Source organism: Papio anubis, chromosome 20 (genome assembly GCF_008728515.1).
Source record: "Papio anubis isolate 15944 chromosome 20, Panubis1.0, whole genome shotgun sequence".
Taxonomy (NCBI): domain Eukaryota; kingdom Metazoa; phylum Chordata; class Mammalia; order Primates; family Cercopithecidae; genus Papio; species Papio anubis.
The window spans coordinates 46299412-46313280 of NC_044995.1; the positions used below are offsets into that span (position 1 = coordinate 46299412).

General features: G+C 53.6%; 1 protein-coding gene across 17 annotated transcripts in view; it reads left to right on the top strand.

Annotated features, from left to right (window-relative positions):
• PTPRS (protein tyrosine phosphatase receptor type S) overlaps nt 1–13869 on the top strand; it is a 138044-nt gene that overhangs the window by 103869 nt on the left and 20306 nt on the right. For 8 of the 17 annotated variants that reach the window (XM_031660089.1, XM_009193240.4, XM_031660093.1 and 5 more), the window contains 5 exons: nt 529–673; nt 7850–8155; nt 9765–9958; nt 10129–10155; nt 13598–13715. In XM_031660089.1, the coding sequence (XP_031515949.1) occupies nt 529–673; nt 7850–8155; nt 9765–9958; nt 10129–10155; nt 13598–13715 (790 nt within the window). The remainder of the gene's footprint in view (nt 1–528; nt 674–7849; nt 8156–9764; nt 9959–10128; nt 10156–13597; nt 13716–13869) is intronic. The other 9 variants (XM_009193249.4, XM_009193250.4, XM_031660097.1 and 6 more) reach the window with 4 other exon arrangements.

A 13869-nucleotide genomic window follows, 5' to 3' on the forward strand; every position in this document is an offset into this window, starting at 1 on the left:
CTCTCTCCCTATTTCTGTTATCTGTCTCTTCCTTGTCTCTATTTCTCTATTCCTCTGTCTCTGTATCTCTCTCCTGTTTCTGTCTCTCTCCGTATCTCTCCCGTTTCTCTGTCTCTCCCATTTATCTCTGTCCCTCTGCTTTGTTTCTCTGTCTCTATCTTTGTCACCTGTTCATCCATCCATCCATCCGTAATCCATACATTCATACTCTTATAAATTCATATATCCATTTACCCACCCACCTCTCTATTCATCCATCCATCCATCCATCCATCTGTAATCCATACATGTACCCATTTATCAATCCACCCGCCCATAATGCATGCATTCTGTGTCCCTCTGTCTCTGACTCTCTCTCCCCTGTTTCTCTGTCTCTCTCTCCCCCATCCCTCTCTATCCCTGTCTGCCCCACCCCGTCTCTGTTTCCCTCTGTCTCTCTCTCTGTCTCTCTCTCTTTCTCCCCTCTGTGTTTCTCTCTGCCTCTCTCTCTCCCCCGTCCCTCTCTGTCCCTCTCTGCCCTGCCCCCAGGTGGGAAGGACCTTCGACCCGACAACTTCCTACGTGGTGGAGGACCTGAAGCCCAACACGGAGTACGCCTTCCGCCTGGCGGCCCGCTCGCCGCAGGGCCTGGGCGCCTTCACTCCCGTGGTGCGGCAGCGCACGCTGCAGTCCAGTAGGTGTCTCGCGGGGCCGCCCTTCTCTGCGGGGGGGACCACGGCCTGGCCGCAGACAGCCCCTTGGCGGATGGACCCAGGCGGGGCCTGCTGCAGTGGGTGGGGGGCACCTCCGGGCCTGTCTCCGCTTTGCTCCCCGACCTCGGATCCATCTACCCGTGCTGTGCCTCAGTTTCCCCATCAGCACAGCGAGGGTCTCAGCACAGGGTGGTCTGAGCCCCTGGGCCTGGTGACCCAGGTTGAGACTCGGGGTCAAGGAGAAGTGGCTGATCTTGGCCCTGGTCTAGGAGAGGTTCTGGGGCTACGCCGCCCGCCTTTCTCCTCTTTCCATCCTGGAGTGGGGGGCTGATGGAAGGGCCATGTGCCCATTTCCCAGGCATTTTGAGGGGTACTGTGAGGCTGTGGTCACAGCTTGCACCCCATCATTCTCAGAGACAGCAAAGGACACAGAGACAAACCCACCTTCCCCATGGGTCTTCCTCCCCTGGGCAGGGAGCCTTGGCTCTCCAGCCCCAGGATGAAGTCCCAGTTGCCGGGGGCGGAATCGGAGCTAATGCCAGGTTTCGTGGGGGCATGCAGGCCCCCACTCGGGGCTCAAATCTCTGGAGTTCTCTGCTGTGCTGGCCCGGCCTCCCTGTTTCGAGCGACTCACCCTTCACCTGGCACTGTGGGTCACTGCCACCCTCTCTCCCTGACTTCTCCAAGCTCGGGGCTGGACAGGCCACGTCTGCCGTCTCCCTACCTCACCCGCCTCCCTGGCTCCGCTCAGCCCAGCGTGGCCTCCACTGGTGTGGCCTCCACCAGCGTGGTCTCCCTGTCGTGGCCTCCGCCTGCTTCCCCCCTTCCCTCCCCTCACCCAGTCAGTCACGACGTAGCCACCCCAGGCTTTCTTCCGGAATCAGTCACGATGGTCATACCTTCAAGGCCCGCCCCGGGTGTGTGTACACAAGGGCATCTCGGGTCAGTCGAGGGATTAACATCAACTCCAGCTGGGGCATCTGAGCCGCTGGGATTGGGGAGGGTAGGGTGCCTCGGAGACACAACCCCCCCTGCCCCCGTCGGTCCCCTTCCCTCCTTCCTGCTCCCCACAAACCGAGCCGAGCTGAGCACCCGGCGGCTCCAAGGCGTCTGGGCGCGTCTGTGTGAGGTGGAGTCAGTGAGGGTGGCCTGTGGCTTGGGCAGCCACCTGAGACCGGCTGTGGTGTCCTGAAGGTGAGTACACACTGGTCTCAAGCAGGTTCACAAAAACGGCCCACCCTGCGTGCCCCCAACCTGCCCCAGCCGCTCTGGGCTAAACGGACATTCCATGGCCCGAATTCGGTCCCGGAAATTCTCCCAAACCACGTGCCACCACCATGCCACGCTGCCTGCGCACGCACATCCACGTCTCTGCACGTGTGCCTTCCCAAGATGTCACGCAGGTTGGGCCGGATTGTGAAGGACGTGACCTCCATGGTCACCTAGAAAGCGGCTTCGGCCCAGCCACGCGAACCTCTGGGGCGGCCCAGGACAGGGAGTTGGGGAGAAGGGACTCCCCGCTTCTTGCCCCGAGACGGGTGGGGCCCAGGAGAACCGACAGCAAAGACTCAGGGCCAGGCGTATCCATCCCCCCAGGGACTGCGGGCTCCTTAGGCTGAACACAGGGTAGGTGCAGGTCAGACCACTCAGCCGTGGGTCTCCGCAGACACCGTGCCACCTTCCTGCCTCCTGCCTGGAACCTCAGTGTGTGCACGCTGGGGGCTGGAGCAGGGCTGCGGGGGCCGCTGGCATCCTGAGACCCACCCAGAGTTCGGTCTGGCCTTGTAGCTCAGCACTCGGCCGTTCCCTCTCGTAAGAAAGTCTTGTAAGTTAGCAGTTGAAGAGTGGAAGGTAGGTAACGAGACTGGGCATTTTCTGGAAGGAGTCTTTCTTTCTTTTATTATGGTTTTTCTCATCATCATCACCATCACTGTTGTTTCTTATTTTATTATGGTTTCGGTTTTATTTTTTCTCCCCCTTTCTCAGCAAATCCATTCCTTCCGACACATTCCTTGATTGTTTTGTTTTTTTGTTTTTGTTTTTTCCCTGCTCCCTGCCTGATTCCCCCCTGGGCACCTTTGGTTGGTGTGGCTGGTCAAGAAATGGGGAAGGGTTCACTTTGTCTGGTTTTGGAGAAGGGGCCTCTAATGTTTTGCTTTAAGTGAGGCCAGAGGGTCTCTCTAGTTGAAGTAAGCTGTTGCGGGGGCCTCTGCAGTCTCTGGCAGCCCAGTGTCTTTGAGGACAGGATTCATCTCTGGGTTCCAGATACTAGCAGGATAGTGTCCGTAGTAAGTACTCAGTAAACACGTGCTCAGCCACCAAGCAAGCTGCTCTGATGGTGAGGATTTCTAATGCTCTTGCCACAAGCAAGGCCAGTAATCTCTCTGGGCCTCCCTCCAGGAGACGTAGATTCTAAACTCATGGGCACTTGGGAGAATGTGGCTCCCGCCATACCCAACCAGCACAAGGCTGAGATCTGAGCTCCCAACCTCAAACCAAGCCAGCCTGTGAACCACGGCCAAGTCTGGGTTCCAGTCCTGGCTCTGCCACCTCATAACTTCTTGCCCCTGGGCAGGTAGCTTGCTGTTTCTGAGCCTTGGTTTCCTCACCTGTAAAATGGGCTGCACTTCTGGCTTTTCGGCAAGATTGAGAGGTGATATGCAAAATAATGAAAAGCTTCCAGGGTGGGGTCTGGTCACAGTCGGTACACAACCAATGACTGTAGAAAGCCTAACAGACAAAGACTTTGGAATCTGGTTTCCCCACTGTTGACATGGGGTGGCAGGTGGGGAGTGAGAGTTCTGACCACCTGAGGGATTGTGAGAATTAAATGAGATAGTGCGTGCATTAAATGAGATAATGCATGCAACGTGGGCTTAGGTGCTGCACCTGCAGTAGGCGTGCAGAGAATGAAGCTTATTGTCACTAATGCCCTCAGCACAGCATCTGGCCATAGTAGGCACGCAACACATAGATACTTACTGATTCATACGCCTTTAACACAGAGTCAGTTCCCCTTAATATGCGGGAACTCTCACTGTAATTTAGCAAAGACCTTAACATACTGCCTGGCACACAGTAGGTGCCCCACTAATGCAGCCACTGTTTTAATCTACATATGGATTGGCACAGTGCTGGGCACCTAGTTGGCACTCAGTAAATGGAAGCTGTTAGCAGTTTATATCAAGCTTAGCCTAGTGTCAGGCGCACAGTAGGTACTCAAAACATGGGTGGCAACAATTACTGTTCTGCAAACCTCTTGGCACAATGCCTGGCGTACAGTATGTGCTCAATAAGTGGCACTTGCTATAAAGAGGCAGCCTAAGAGTGAGGCACATAGTAGGTGTTCAGATGGGCACTATTATCACTTTGAAAGGGTGTAGGATAGAGTTGGTTACAGTTTTTACTGAAAACATTCACTTATTTGCAAAGCCCTTGGCACAGTGTGTGCAAATAGTAGGTGCTCAATAAATAAGAACTATTACTATTTTTCTATAAGGTATTTAGTGCAATGCCTGGCACACGGTAGATGCTTAATATGCCAGGTGCTATTACAGTTATCCAATAAAGCCCTTAGCACAATGCTTGGCACACAGTAGGTGCTTAAAAAATGAAAATTATTAACATTGCATAAGGCCCTTAGTAGAGTTGCCTAATACATAGTAGGTGCTTAATGTATGGAAACTTACTGTTTTTCAATAAACCCCAGCACAGTACCTGGCACACAATAGGTGCTTAATATGTGGTGACGACTACTGTTTTCTGATGAAGTCTTTAACACAGTGCCTGGTACACAGTAGGAGCTTAATACATGGGGACTATTAACTGTTTTCTGATGAAGCCTTTAATACAGTGCCTGGTGCGCAGTAGGGGCTTAATACATGGGGACTATTAACTTTTCTGATAAAGCCCTTAGCACAGTGCCTGGCACACAGTAGGGGCTTAATATGCAGGGACTACTGTTTTCTGAGAGCCTTTAGCACAGTGCCTGGCACATAGTAGGTGCTGCTTAAATGACAACTGCTGTTTTTCTCTTCAGAGAGCTATTACCATACCCAGTCCATGGTGGAGCTCAATAAATGAGACTCGCCGTTGATGGGCTCAGTAGTGGATTTAGTGTGGTGCCAGGTGCATAGTCGGGACTAAACACAGGAGTGCTGTGATCTTTAAAGATTTTGGCACACAGCAGGTGCTCAATATGAGCTATGAAGTCCTGAGCCTGGTACCTGACACCAGTAGGTGTCCAATAAACAGGCACTTTCATTATTATTTGATAAAGCCCTTGACATTCTATCTAGCACACAGTAGGTGCTCAAGACATGGGCATTATTTTTAAGTGAGGCCAATTGGATGGCCCTAGTTGAAGTAAGCCTTTGAGATGGGCTTTAGGTCCCTGGTAGCACAAGTGTTCAGTAAATAAATGCTTTTACTATAAGAAAATTTTTACCATATTTTCCATAAATTATTATGAAGCCCTTGGCACCGTGTCTGATCTACAGTAGGTGGCCGTAAATAAGTGCATTTGCTGTTATTGTATGAAGCCCTTGGCATGATGCCTGGCACATGGTAGGTACCTAATGGGGCTTCTATTGCTGTTGCCTGGCACATAGTAAGTGTGACATAGAGTTTTGTGTTTTTTTTGGGGGGAGATGGAGTCTTGCCCTGTTGCTCAGGCTGGAGTGCAGTGACACGATCTTGGCTCACAGCAACCTCTGCCTCCTGGGGTCTGCTATTCTCCTGCCTCAGTTTTGAGGGCTGGATTACAGGCTCCCCACTACTTCAGCTAGTTTTTGTATCTTTAGAGATGGGTTTCACCATGTTGGCCAGGCTGATTTCGGAATTCTCCTGGACTCAAGGGATCTACCCACCTCTGCTGGATTACATGGTTCACTTTTCCAGCTACTTATTCTTTTGCTACTATTCTATGAAGCCCTTGGCACAATGCTTGACACACAGTATAGGTGCCTGATAAGTGGAACTTCTGTTGCTGTTCCCCTTAGCATGATGCGTGGCATGTAGTAGGTACTCAGTAAATAGGATGCCTCTGGCTGGTTTGTGAAGCCCTTGGTGCTGGCAATACAGTAGGTGCCTCTAATAAATGGAGCTTGTTGCTGTTCCTGGCACAGTGCCTGGGATATAGTAGTGAAGTTACCAATGGTTTCTGTTGTTGTTCCTTGCAATGCAAAAGTGAGCATATAGTAGGTGGTTCAGGTAAATAAATGTTTTTACTATTTATTTTGTGAAGCCCTTGGTGCTGGCACATAGTAGGTGCCTAATAAATAGAACTTCTGTTGCTGTTCCCCTTGCCACGGTGCCTGGCACATAGGTGTTCGTCATAGATTATTTTGTTATTCTGTGAAGCCCTTAGCACAATGCTTAACACATAGTAGGTGCCTAATAATTGGAGCTTCTGTTGCTCCCCTTGGCATGGTGCCTGGCACATAGTAGGTGCTTAATAAATGGAGCTTGTTGCTGCTCCCCTTGGCATGGTGCCTGGCACATAGTAGGTGCTTAATAAATGGAGCTTCTGTTGCTGATCCCCTTGGCATGGTGCCTGGCACTTAGTAGGTGCTTAATAAATGGAGCTTGTTGCTGCTCCCCTTGGCATGGTGCCTGGCACATAGTAGGTGCTTAATAAATGGAGCTTCTGTTGCCACTCCCCTTGGCATGGTGCCTGGCACATAGTAGGTGTTCAGTAGATGCTTTTACTATTTTGTGAAGCCCTTGGCGCTGGCACATAGTAGGTGCCTCATAGAGCTCTGTTGCTGTTCCCCTTGCCACGGTGCCTGGCACATAGGTATTCAACATAGATTATTTTGTTATTCTGTGAAGTCCTTAACACAATGCTTGACACATAATAGGTGCCTAATAATTGGAGCGTCTGTTGCTGCTCCCCTTGGCATGGTGCCTGGCACACAGTAGGTACTTAATGGAGCTTCTGTTGCCGCTCCCCTTGGCATGGCGCCTGGCACATAGTAGGTGTTCAATAAACAGATGCTTTTACTATTTTGTGAAGCCCTTGGTGCTGGCACATAGTAGGTGCCTAAGAGATCTGTTGCTGTTGCCCTTGGCACAGTGCCTGGCACATAGTAGGTGTTTGGCATATAGATTATTTTGCTATCATTCTATGAAGTCCTTAGCACAATGCCTGACACATAGTAGGTGCCTAATAATTGGAGCTTCTATGGCTATTCCCCTTGGCATGGTGCCTGGCACAATGTGCCTAACGAATGGAGCTTCTGTTGCCATTCCCCTTGGCATGGTGCCTGGCACATAATAGGTGCCTAGTAAATGGAGCGTTTATTGCCATTCCCCTTAGCATGGTGCTTGGCACATAGTAGGTATTCAATAAATAGATGCTTTTACTATTTTCTGAAGCCCTTGGTGCTGGCACATAGTAGGTGCCTAATAGAGCTTCTGTTGCCATTCCCCTTGGCACAGCGTCTGGCACATAGTAGGTGCCTAATGGAGCTTCTGTTGCTGTTCCCCTTGGCACAGTGCCTGGCACATAATAAGCACTTAATAAATGGAGCTTCTATTGCTTTTCCCCTATTGGCACATAGGTGTTCAATAAATAGATGCTTTACTATTATTTTGTGAAGCCCTTGGTGCTGGCACATAGTAGGTACCTAATAAATGGAGCTTCTGTTGCTGTTCCCCTTGGCATGGTGCCTGGCACATAGATGTTCAACAAATAAATGCTTTTACTATTTTCTGAAGCCCTTGCTGCTGGCACATAGTAGGTGCCTAATAAATGGAGCTCCTGTTGCTATCCCCGTTGGCACAATGCCCAGCACATAGTAGGTGCCTAATAAAAAGGGCTTCTATTGCTAGTCCCCCATCCAGTTTCTGGCATGGGGACCGTAGCTGTCCAGTGCCTAAGACCTACTGTGCGCCACGTAGGTGCAGCCTGGTGAGCACAGGGTTCTTGGCCAGCCCTCCCAGCCCCATCCCACCTGCCCGCCCATCCACCCGCCCATCCCACCTTTGGTTGACACCCGCTTCTTTTGGGTTCGACTTCTCTTTGGTTTGGTTCTGTTTTGTTTGTTATCATCTTCTTTTTTATTTTCTCTTTCCCATCTTTTGTTTCCCCGCCCCCCTCCCCACCCATCCCACCTCCCTTCCCCACCCCCCTACGTTCTCCCCCCCTCCAATAGAACCGTCAGCCCCCCCTCAAGACGTTAAATGTGTCAGCGTGCGCTCCACGGCCATTTTGGTAAGTTGGCGCCCGCCGCCGCCGGAAACGCACAACGGGGCCCTGGTGGGCTACAGCGTCCGCTACCGACCGCTGGGCTCAGAGGACCCGGAACCCAAGGAGGTGAACGGCATCCCCCCGACCACCACTCAGATCCTGCTGGAGGCCTTGGAGAAGTGGACCCAGTACCGCATCACGACTGTCGCTCACACAGAGGTGGGACCAGGGCCCGAGAGCTCGCCCGTGGTCGTCCGCACCGACGAGGATGGTAAGTACCTGCCCCAGGCCCGGGACCCCCCGCAGGCCCCAGCCCGGCCCCCGCCTCGAAGCCTTCCATCTGGAAACCTGGGCTGGTGGTCAAAGGGCAGAAGCCTCACTCGGAGGAAGCCGGGAAGCAAGCAGCCTCCCCAAGAAACCCGGGGCTCCTTGACCTTGGAATTGGCGATTCTAGACGTGGGCGGACTTAGCTCTGCAGCGTCTGCTCCCAGAGCCTTGAGCCTGGACAGTTTCGCTGGCTGCCCTCTATTTTGGTGGAACAGTGGAAACTTTTGGAAATGGGGTGGAGGAAGCAGCAAATAGCACCTGCAATAACCATGGTTAACCAGCTCCCCAGGTGGATAGAGACCAGTTTGTGTAGCATTGGCCAATTTCCGTGGTGTAAGTGTTCCCGTCCTGGCCCATTTCAAGTCAGCAAGTTTGAAGCTGGAAAGCAAGGCAGTGGTCCTAGCTTGGAGTCACATGGTCAAAGTCTAGATCATGGAGAGAAATGACAGACACCTTTCCCAATAAAATTGCAACTTCTCAGCCAAGCACAGTGGCTCATGCCTATAACCCCAGCACTCTGAGATGCCAAGGCAGGAGGATCATGAGTCTTGGAGTTTGAGACCAGCCTAGGCAACATAGTGAGACGCTGTTCCTCCAAAAAAAATTTTTTTAAAACAGCCAAGCATGGTGGCATGCACCTGTAGTCCCAGCTACTCAAGCAGCTGAGGTGGGGGGACTGCTGAGCATAGCAGTTCGAGGCTGCAGTGAGCTATGATCGTACCCCTGCACTCCAGCCTGGGTGACAGAGTGAGACCCCATCTCTACAAAAAATATTAGCTGAGTATGGTGGCACAGGCCTGTCATTGTAGCTACTTGGGCGGCTGAGGTGGGAGGATCGCTTAAGCCCAGGAGTTCAAGGCTGCAGTGAGCTGTGATCCTGCCAGTGCATTCCAGCCTAGGTGACAGAGTAAGAGAACCTGTCTCAAAGAATTGCAGCCTGTTGGTCCTGGGAACCTGGTTTTTTTTTCTGAGTCATTTGCCTGAAACTTTCGTTGGACAGCCCCATTATGTGCTAAGCTCAGAGAAGAAATGAAGCAGCTCTTCTTTATGCCAAACCCTGGGGTGGGTGAAAAAGATACTGAGTGCCAAGTGGGCCACCTGCCTGCTTGGGTATTTAGGAGCATACAGCTGGACTGCCTGGTGCAAATCCTGGCTTTGCCTCTTGCTAAGGCTGTGATCACAGAATCAAATCTCTGGGATTCATTTTCCCCAAATGTAAAATGGGAATGGCAGGACACCCAATCTTGCAGGGTTATGATGAGGATGGAAGCAGTGTAGGGCGAAGAAGAGGGTGTCTGGAGGCCCTGGGAAGGTGGTTTAGACTCTGGGGGGCAGTCTGGGTCCACGGGGCGCACCCTCAGGGGCCCCTCCCAGGACTGTGGGGGGTATGAAGGAGGCCATGTCCTCCCGCCCGGTGGTGAGCGCTAAGGGCGCCCAGTTATTCACCGGCAGCCACTCGGCATCCTGGAATCGGACAGTGGCACTGCCCGGGGCAGGGCCGGGCGCCCTGGTAACGGTCCCGCCCGCCCCTCCCCTCCCCTCCCGCCCGCCAGTGCCCAGCGCGCCGCCGCGGAAGGTGGAGGCGGAGGCGCTCAACGCCACGGCCATCCGCGTGCTGTGGCGCTCGCCCGCGCCCGGCCGGCAGCACGGCCAGATCCGCGGCTACCAGGTCCACTACGTGCGCATGGAGGGCGCCGAGGCCCGCGGGCCGCCGCGCATCAAGGACGTCATGTTGGCCGATGCCCAGGTGGGCGGGGGGCCGGGGACGGGCCGGGGACGGGCTCCGGGCGGGGGCGGGCCCCTGCGCTCCCCCGCGCACCCCCCACCTTTGCTTCTCTTTCTCCATCTCTTTCTCCATCTCTGGCCTCCCCCGCTCACCTCCCTCCTCTCTCCCTTGCCGCCTCCTCCCGCGCTCAGTGGGAGACGGATGACACGGCCGAATATGTAAGTAGCGCCCCTGGCCACCCACCCACTACTGTGCGCTTCCCGCGGGCCGTGCTGTGACTCCTGCTCGCTCCTTATTATCAGTAGTAAAACGGTCTCCTCCTCTGGGCCCTCCCGTGCGCCCTTCGCGCCCCGATTACCTCTTGGAGCGCCCAGCCTCGGTGTTTGCCCCAGGGAAATGGGATACTCTGACCACCGTGCACCCCAGGGTGCAGACCCAAGGGGTGGCTGGAGCACCAGGACCTGAGGGTCATCCCTGAACCCTCTCACCCTAATGGCTCCTGACGTTGGCGGGGATCAGGCCTCCTGGGTCCTTCCCCTGCCCTTAGTCGTTTCTCCTGTGAGTATGTCTCCTCTCCTGTTAGACCCAGCCCCAGCCTTTGATGTCGCTCAATTCAGCCCTATCTGACCTGGAAATGCCTCTCTCTGGACATGCTGTCCTCTTCATTCTGGCCCCGGGGTGATGAGAGGTGTCAGCAGGGCCTGAGTGGGGAAGGATGTCTGTGATACCCTGGTTACAACCCCACAGTGCTTTAAACCAGAGAGGAATTGCTGTGTGACTTTGGGCAAGTTGCTGCCCTCTCTGGGCTATCTCCCTGCCCCGAAAACGGGAGCACCAGCCTCTGCTGAGAACCCCAAGTCTGATATTAAATTGGCACTGGTCCTTTGGCCAGGCATGGTAGCTCATGCCTGTAATCCCAGCACTTTGGGAGGTCGAGGCAGGTAGATCACCTGAGGTCAGGAGTTCAAGACCAGCTGGGCCAATAGGGCCAAACCCCATCTCTACTAATAATAGAAAACATTAGCCTGGTGTGGTGGTGGGCGCCTGTAATTCCAGCTACTCAGGAGGCTGAGGCAGGAGAATCATTTGAACCCGGGAGGCGGAGATTGCAGTGAGCCGAAATGGCGCCACTGCAGTCCGGCCTGGTCAACAGAGGGAGATCCTGTCTCTATTTTTTTTTTTTTGAGATGGAGTCTCACTCTATTACCCAGGCTGGAGTGCAGCGGCGCCATCTCGGCTCACTGCAACCTCCACTTCCTGGGTTCAAGCTGCCCTCCTGCCTCAGCCTCTCAAGTAGCTGGGATTATAGGCACGAGCCACTGGGCCTGGCTGACCCCGTCTCTAATAACCAAACAGGCACTGGTCCCACATGCTCCGATGCCTCCCGTCTCTCACCCACACTGGATCTAGAGGGAATGTTCCCACCTGGGCTCCAACCCTGCTCTTCCCGCAGAGACCCTGGGAGGGATGGACTGTGAGGCTCAGGGGCAGGAGACCCTGTTTGTGCATCCCCATCACCCCTCCTTGTCCCCCTGGCCTGGGTCTGCCCTACCGTTCCCAGGCATGTCAGCCTGTGCTAAGGGGATTGTGTGCTTGCAGACACGGGAACACATGATGCTGTGAGCATGTGCGCAGGTGTTATACAAGTCCGTGTGCTCAGGAGTGTTCTGTGCTGTCATTCATTGGAAGAGTAGTCATTTATTGAGCACCTACTATATGCTAGATGCCAAGGATGTGGTAGTGACAAGAGCTCCTCCTCCCTAACAGTCATACTCTAGTGAGAGGGATGTTAAATCAGAACAAAACACACATTGGCTGGGCACGGTGGCTCACGCCTGTAATCCCAGCACTTCAGGAGGCTGAGGCGGGCAGATCAGCCGAGGTCAGGAGTTCGAGACCAGCCTGACCAACATGGTGAAACCCTGTCTGTACTAAAAATGCAAAATTAGCCAGGCGTGGTGGCGCATGCCTGTAATCCCAGCTGCTTGGGAGCCTGAGGCAGGATAATTGCTTGAACCGAGGAGGCAGAGATTGCAGTGAGCCGAGACCATGCCATTGCACTCCAGCCTGGGCAACAAGAGCGAAATTCTATCTCAAAAAACAAAAACAAACAAACAAAAAAATGGTTACAGCTGTGGTGGGGATGGGGTTTAGATGGTGAGATAAACGTTTAAAAATCAGCTCTCAGCCAGGCACAGTGGCTCGTGCCTGTAATCCCAGCACTTTGGGAGGCAGAGGCAGGTAGGAATTTAAGACCAGCCTGGGCAACATGGCAAGATCCCATCTCTACAAAAAATATAATCATTAGCCAGGCGTGTGGGGGGTGCACGTCTGTATTCCCAGCTACTTGGGAGGCTGAGGCGGGAGGATCGCTTGAGCCCAGGAGGTCGAGGCTGTAGTGAGCTATGATTACACACTGCGCTCCAGCCTGGGCAACAGAGTGAGACCCTGTCTCAATAAGAGATAAAAGTAAAAATCAGCTCTCTGGGTGGGCAGAAGGGGGCGGTCCTATTTTGTAGCATTTGACCATTTCCGTGGTGTAAATACTTCCCACCATGTCAATCTCAAGCTACCTGGGAGGTGCGTAGCTCATCATCGTGTATTTCTACTCTACAGATGCAATAGATGAGATGATCTCAAAGCAGTAACCTTACAGATACCCAAAGAGATAACAGAAACCATATTGCAATAGCTAGAAAGGGTGGGTTTGCTTTATTTATTGCCTTTGCTTTCAATGTAACTTAGTTGATTGTAACTTTACACAGTTTATTTATTTTTGAGACAGAGTCTCGCTCTGTCACCCAGACTGGAGTACAGTGGCACCATGTTGGCTCACTGCAATCTCTGACTCCTGGGTTCAAATGATCCACCTGCCTCAGCCACCTGAGTAGCTGGGACTACAGGCGTGGGCCACCATGCCTGGCTTTTTTTTGTTGTTGTTTGTTTAGGTATTTTTAGTAGAAACAAGGTTTCTCCATGTCAGCTACGCTGGTTTCAAACTCCTAACCTCAAGTGATCCTCCTGCCTTGGCCTCCCAAAGTGCTGGAATTACAGGCATCAGCCACTGCGCCCAGCCTTATACAGTTTAACTTTTAATAACAGCTCTGCTTCATAAGTGGCTCACAAAATTCCTGAAAATTTAAGCAGTTAGTACAGGACACCTCCAGCACACCAGTGGGTGTAGAGGCAGAGGGGAAGGCCAGCGCCAAAGGGCCTGAGGCAGGCTGTGCCTGGTGCATTGGAGGAACAGCAAGGAGAACCCTTTGTGGGCCACAGGGAAGACTTGGGCTTTGACCCCCCAGAGGGGTGGGAGCCATGGAGGGCTGTGGGGAGAGCAGGGACGGGCCCTGACTCCAGTGCTCACAGGCGCCCTCTGGCTGCTGTGGGGAGGACAGACTGTCAGGGGTGATGGCGGGAGTGAGGGGAGCAGAGCAGAGAGGACCCAGTTGGTCCTGGCAAGTGACAGTGGGCTGGGTTGTTGCATGTACCCTCTGAGCATGGCCATGCCACGTGTCTTGGTCTCTGCATGAGCTTGTGTGCACGTTTCCGCCCGTGATCCGGGCCCTGCATCCTCCTTGCTTGATCTCAGCACAGGGAGTGGGGGTGGGCAGGGCTGCTCCCAGCCCCAGCCATGGTGCTGACCCCCAGCCCTGCCCGCAGGAGATGGTCATCACAAACCTGCAGCCTGAGACCGCGTACTCCATCACGGTAGCCGCCTACACCATGAAGGGCGATGGCGCTCGCAGCAAACCCAAGGTGGTTGTGACCAAGGGAGCAGGTATGCGACCCGCCCACCCCCCACCCACGGCCTCTTTGCCCCCCCCACCCCCACTGGCACCAGAGCGTGCCTCCAGAGTCCTTGAGCTCCCAAGGGCGGGCAGAGGGTGCACCAGGCAGTAGGAACAGTGAGACAGGTGTGAGGGCTGGTCAGG